The 6584-nt window shown below is 39.8% G+C and overlaps 1 protein-coding gene across 2 annotated transcripts in view; it reads left to right on the forward strand.

The window, feature by feature from the left end:
- The window catches only part of ASXL2 (ASXL transcriptional regulator 2), a 55892-nt gene that overhangs the window by 35285 nt on the left and 14023 nt on the right, over positions 1–6584 (forward strand). For both annotated transcript variants that reach the window (XM_077774229.1, XM_077774230.1), the window contains 3 exons: positions 969–1065; positions 3600–3705; positions 5620–6337. In XM_077774229.1, coding sequence (XP_077630355.1) covers positions 969–1065; positions 3600–3705; positions 5620–6337 — 921 coding nt within the window. The remainder of the gene's footprint in view (positions 1–968; positions 1066–3599; positions 3706–5619; positions 6338–6584) is intronic.

The following is a 6584-nucleotide window of genomic DNA, read 5'->3' on the forward strand; positions in this document are numbered from 1 at the left end:
CTATAGTAGTCAAGATAAAGGAAATTACCATTTTAAAATTTTTTTAGAGTGGCAAAAAAAAAAAAAAAAATGTCTGGCTAACATCTGTTCATAGGATAAAGGGTATATGCATATATTTCTGATAGAAATATGAATTGTAGCCTTTTTGGAAAAAAGTCTAACAATACCTGGTTACACACACAGATATTTCTTTGCTTTCAGAATTTATTCCAAGAAATAGAAGCACTAGTATGTTCATCTTTACCAGAACGCTTATTGCACCTTGGTTCATTATGGGAAAACATTGGTAATAAGGTGTATGTTTATAATTAAGAAAGTGGTAAATGGGGGCACCTGGGAGGGTCAGTTGGTTAAGCATCCAACTCCTTGATTTCAGCTCAGGTCATGATCTTTCAATTCATGAGTTTGAGCTCCCTGTATAGGGATCTGTGCTGACAGTGCAGAACCTGCTTGGAATTCTGTCTCCTAAAAAAAAGAAACAGGTAAATGAAATGAGGTGCATACATACCATGAAATAACTAATGCAGCTATTATAAAGGCTAACATGGTGCCAGTTCACTTGGAGAGACTTCCACAGTGTATTATGTGAGGAAAGTAAGATTCAGAACGGTGTATTTAGCTTGGTCACAGTTTTATAAAACAAATAATAAACCTCTCAAGAAAAGAACTTCGTAGATGTAAACTTATTTGTTTGCAGATGATTCTTTGAGTAGCGTAAATGGGGAATGGAATTGAGAGTAGAGGAAGAAGGGAGGAGAGGTAATCAGGAAAGAAGTTTATTAGAAAAAAATGATACATGATAAACAGGAGTATCCATAATAGGCAGCACGGTATGATCTAGTCATGCTTATGTAAAATGAAATATATATGTATAAATGTATATACATTCTTCTATAAATTAAAATCAAATTCCGCATGATACATTTGGCTTTCATTGTTAGCTTTTCTTGGCTTATTCTTTGACCTAGGTTGGTCCAGACGGTCTGATGAAGTTAAATGGCTCAGCCCTTAACAATGAGTTCTTCACTTCAGCAGCTCAGGGCTGGAAGGAACGACTCTCAGAAGGTAAGTGTCCTGCCCTGTGTGCCTCCTAGACTGTATATGCACTTGGAGCCACTGTGAGGGCATATTGGCACCTCTGTGACTTGTTGAGTTTTTGAGCAATTTTGGTAGGCAAAGGACCGGATGTTTCCATGGGGTGGAAGTGGCTATCCTGTGTGAAACACAATACTGACTTTTATCCGGAGCCTGTGTAACCAGGTTTTGGCTCTAGATAGAGTCTAACAGTGTTTCTTTAAGAATTCAAAGTCGCCTGGGAAACTTAATAAAACAAACAAACAAACAAACAAACAGATTTTTAGGCCCTAGTCCTAAAGATTCTGACTTAGTGATTCTAGGTTAATATCTAGGAAATGAGATTTTACTAAGCACCTTAATAAGTGGAGTGTAGAATTAGATTTACAGTGCTCTATTATGTTTGTTTTTCAGCACGCACGGAATACATACTAGCACTTGAAAAGTCATATGGTATGAATTTATGCCAAGGCATAGCTTAAAACAAGTGTGAGAAGCTTTAACATAAATACATTTATGGGGCGCCTGGGTGGCTCAAGTCATTTAAGCCTCCAACTTTGGCTCAGGTCATGATCTCTCAGTTCATGGGTTCGAGCTGTGCATTAGGCTTTGTGCTGACAGCTCTGAGCCTGGAGCCTGTTTCAGATTCTGTGTCTCCTCCTCTCTCTAGCCTCCCCAAAATAAACATTAAAAAAAAAAAAAGATTAAATCCATTTATAAAGAGAGCATTAGGAATGCTATTCATTGTTCACTTTTTGTCAAATCACTAGCATTTGGGGTTAGTTGACAAGCTAATTGTCTACATTCACTGTAGTTGTTGACATTTTCTTTCCTGTTGTTTGGGGTGGGGGGAGGTTGTTGTTTTTTTAGGAGGCAAATTCTTGCCCTTTTTTTTTAAATTGTTAATTTTTTTTTCATGTTTATTTATTTCTGAGAGAGAGTGCAAGCAGGAAAGGTGCAGGGGAGGGTGGGGACAGAGGATCTCAAGTGGGCTCTTTGCTAACAACAGACAGCCCAATGTGGGGTTCAGGCTAGGGCTCACGAGGCATGAAATCATGACCGAAGCCGAAGTTGGACTCTCAACCAACTGAGGCACTTGGGCGCCCCATGGGGGCAAATTCTGTGTAGAAAGGCTCTCTAACGGATTCCTCTGGTCCTACCTCTTATAGATTTTCTTGAGCAGAGACCACTTTTTTTCTTAAAGAGCTAAAATTACAAAAGCACTATAAAACATATACATTATCATTACCTTTCAGAATAATTTGGTGGGGGCACCTGGGTTGCTCAGTGGGTTAAGCGTCCAACTCTTGATCTCAGCTCAAGTCTTGATCTCACGGTTGTGAGTTCAAGCCCCACGTTGGGCTCCTTGCCAGGCATGAAGCCTACTTTAAAAAAAAAGATAATTTGGTAAAGGGTTTATGCCCTGCCCATCCCCCTAGTTTTTTAAAGTAGGTGTTAACAACAGTGATTCCTTGATCATTATCAGTGTTAACTGCATAGGAGCAGTCGCTTCTATACCTAGAGTCATGTGAGCAGCAAAAACTTTAAGCACTGTACATGTGTGAACAGAATGCAATGCTTTCTGTTCTCATTCTGTCGTGTACAGTAGACTCAACAAAAAAAGTAGTTCTGGGTTGGATTCTGACAGGCAAATTCCTCTTTTCCTATTCATATGCCCAGGACTATGTCCTTGAACACTTTTCCTTTCTATCTTCTTCCCCACAGGAGACCTTAAACTTCAAGTCTACCATTGCTATTTCTTATTCCTTGATGTCCAGGGTAGTAGAATATAAGAGAGCAGTGTTTCCAAACCACAGTTTGAAGATGGCCTACCCAGCACATTGAACTGTTCTCTGCTCATGGAGTGGGAGGGACTGAGGCGGCCTGTAGTATGTGCACATAACTGTCATGTTCAGAGCACCTGGGTGTTTGACATGTTGAGTGCCTCCTTGCTAAGGCACTAGAGTGGCACAGTATCTGGAGCAGTTAGAAAACTTGACAACTCCTAAATAGCTCCCTCTCTTTACTGAGCCTCAAATGGTTTTGAGCAGGGCTGCAGCTGTTCATTATGCAGTAGCAGGTAAAGGGCATAAAATACAAGTTGCCTCAGAGAAACAGAGATTTAAAATTATAAAATACTCTGTGGCATTATTTACTGAAAACATATGAGAGTCATATCAAATTTCCAGTGGAAATTAAACATTCAAGGTTAGTGATAAAAGAAATCTGTAAAGAATATGATGTTTGACGTCAGAGGGAAGTGCTACAAGAAGGCCCAGAGAAAAGGCACAGGTGGCCTCATCTGGGAGCTGAACACTACAAGGAGTGGTGCACAAGTATTTTTATTTCACCTAATGGCATTTAGGTGCTCCCTTCCAGTGAGGAATGTTGGGAAATTTCTGTTACTTTCACATGATGGTATTTTGACGCCTGCATGAGTCTTTTTGTAATCTAGAAAGTTAAAAGATGGAAACAGCATATTTCTGTTGAGTATCTTTTTTTTTTTTTTTTTTGGTACATTACAGGTGAATTTACACCTGAGATGCAGGTGAGAATTCGACAAGAGATTGAGAAGGAGAAAAAAGTAGAGCCATGGAAAGAACAATTCTTTGAAAGCTACTATGGTCAGAGGTAATATCAAGACAGGTTCTATAAACCAAATGTTCATTACTACATATATGTCACACAGTGTTTCATCTTACTATCTTTCTAGAAAATCTGGTCCTCAATTTCCTTCTATTTTTTTTCACTAATTCTTTTTTACCAAGAATTATTTTCTTTTAATGAATCATGGGTTCACAGAATTGGATTACTTAACTCTAACTCATTACCATTGTGGGTGGGATGGTTTCATTAACAAAAAAAAAATCTGTTATCTTGGAGTTTCTTTCTTTGAATAGGTTGAGTAGTTCTTCCAGTGACTTTATAAGTTATGAGAAAACTGAAGTTCTGTACATTTCTTTAGTAGTTAATTATCCCAAAAGATGATAATTTATCCAAAATCACTAAGGAATCCCATAATATGGATCATTACACCCAGTGCATCATTAAACAGCCTCTCCTCTGTAGAAGGCACTCTGGGAGGTATTAATAGCTGAATCAAGATACAAACCGTGTTCTCAAGAATATGTAGTCTAAATCATTTTTTTTCCTAACAAAAAATGCAAATAAAATTTTAGAGGGGACATTTAAATAGATGACAGTGGAGCTGTATTGTTTGAAGTAGGATTGAACATCCAGATTCTATTGGTTTGTCTCCCTTCTTTCCTTCTCCATACCTATCTCATTAAGGGTCCTTAAGAACACTCTAACCACAGTTTGAGAACGAATGGCTCTTTTCCTTATCTCCAAGTAGTTCATTGCTTCCCTTTATGAACATTTAGGAAGTGACTCCTATTGAAATTTAGCGTGTCACTTACTTAGGTGTCTGGATGGTTCCGGTGGCAGAGTATGCAACTCTTGACCTTGGGGTTGTGAGTTCAAGCTCCATATTGGGAATAGAGATTACTTAAAAACAAAATCTTAAAAAAAAGAAAACAGTCTCACATATTGATATTTTCTCTACTCTTGGTATGAACTTTGAGCCCTTTGTAGAAATTATGGTGTATACATACAGAGCGTTACTACAGATAGCAGTTACTCTATAAATATTGTTCATTCATTCCCTCCTTAGCCAGATAGAGCATTGTAGCAATTCTTGGGTCTTTCTGTTTTCAGCTCTTGCTTTTTTGCCAGCTTTTATAGAAGAACCATTTTTTAGTATTGTGTAGTTTTGTCATTAGCCATTGTGCAGTCCTGATCATTTGAAGTCACCAAAGAGGGTGCCTTGCTTTTGCCTGTTTAAACGATAATCTAAAACATCAGGAGGAGCCTCTAGTGACCCCTGCGGCATAGCTTAGCTCTTGCTAGAAGGCCTCAGTCTCAGAATTATAGCACTAAGTGAAGTATAAACAGGCTTTCCAGAAAGTCCAGAGGTCTAATTTTCAATGCCTGGAGAGTGTTGACAGCCAATTCCTACTGTCTTCTCAGGGGCCCCTTAGATTCCTTGGGCCAGCATTTCTCAGGTACTGCAGAGCAGAGTTGATCAGGGTGCATGGATCTTGATGATCTTTTACTTCTCTTGTGAGTAGTCTGTGATACTTGTTTCTAGACAAGGTAGCCCCTCTTAGGGCACAAGTAATGATAAAAATTAACATTATCGAGCTTTCATATGTGCCAGGTACTGTTCTAAGTACCTTACATGCATTAACTTAATAATACCAGTAGTATCAAGTGATGATGAATCTCCAAATATAACCGAAGAAAGTGAGGTACAGAAGACTGGTGACTTCCTCAGTTCACATGGATCGTATCAGAGCTAGGATTGCATCCAGGCACTCGAACTCCAGAACTTCACTAATGGTAATAATAGTGAAGATAACATGTGAGGAATACTTCCTGTGTATCAGGGTTTCTTCTAGGCACTGCCGTATACTATTATCTCATAATGTTTTCAATAACATGGGCTATTTCTCAACTAGAATATTTTTTTCTTCCACCTTTTAGTTCTGGCCTGAGCCTTGAGGATTCAAAGAAATTGACAGCCTCACCCTGTGATCTCAAAGTAAAGAAACCCCCAGCTGAGCAACCAAAACCCATGCTTCCTTTAGAAACCTCACCTGCCAGTACAGTCCCAGTGATTCCCCAGTTAGAGCATAAAGAAGAAGTGGCACAAACGCCATCGCCAGTAAGGAAGGAAGAGTACGAAAACCAAGATCCGGTGCCGCCAAACTCCAAGCCCACAGAGTCCCTCCTGTCCCCAGCAAGCAATAGCCAGGAGCTTGGCAGCACTCTTCCTGTCAAGTGCCCAAAGGATGATGAGCTCTTGGAGCAGAAGCCGGTTGCCTCTGTTGAACAGGAGTCTGAGAAAGAGAATCATCTCACTACAGTTTTTAATTACAACAAAGATGAAAGCCAAGGAGCTTTAGTTACGTCCCCAAACAAACCCAAGAGTCCTGGGGTGGATAAGCCAGGAATGAAGCCCGTAGTGGAAACCAGTCCACAGGAGACCGCTGTGAAAGAGCCTCCATCAGCTGTGGCTGATCACAGCCCCGAGAGCCTCAAGAGGAAGTCTTGTCTCCTCCAAGAAGAGGCCTCTATGAGCTGGGAGAAGAGGCCACGTGTCACTGAGAATCGCCAGCACCAGCAGCCATTTCAAGTCTCGCCACAGCCCTTTCTCAGTAGAGCAGACAGGATCCAGGTGCGAAAAGTACCGCCTCTCAAGGTAAGAGGGTGGGAAGAATTGACAAAGAGAGACAGTCTGAACACTAAGTTTCTGGTCATACTTTATTAAATGTCAAGTCATTTGTGTTATTTCATAATGTAGAAGCAGTTGTATATATTTCATAAGCATGTGACTGTGATCTTACATGAATAAAATTATTAATAAACAGGCATTTAGGACTCCATTCCTACAAATCTTTTTTAGTGTTTGAGTAAGTAAGGAACCTGGATATCTAATGTAGACCACC

Source organism: Crocuta crocuta, unplaced genomic scaffold (genome assembly GCF_008692635.1).
Source record: "Crocuta crocuta isolate KB4526 unplaced genomic scaffold, BGI_CrCroc_1.0 scaffold246, whole genome shotgun sequence".
Lineage (NCBI taxonomy): Eukaryota > Metazoa > Chordata > Mammalia > Carnivora > Hyaenidae > Crocuta > Crocuta crocuta.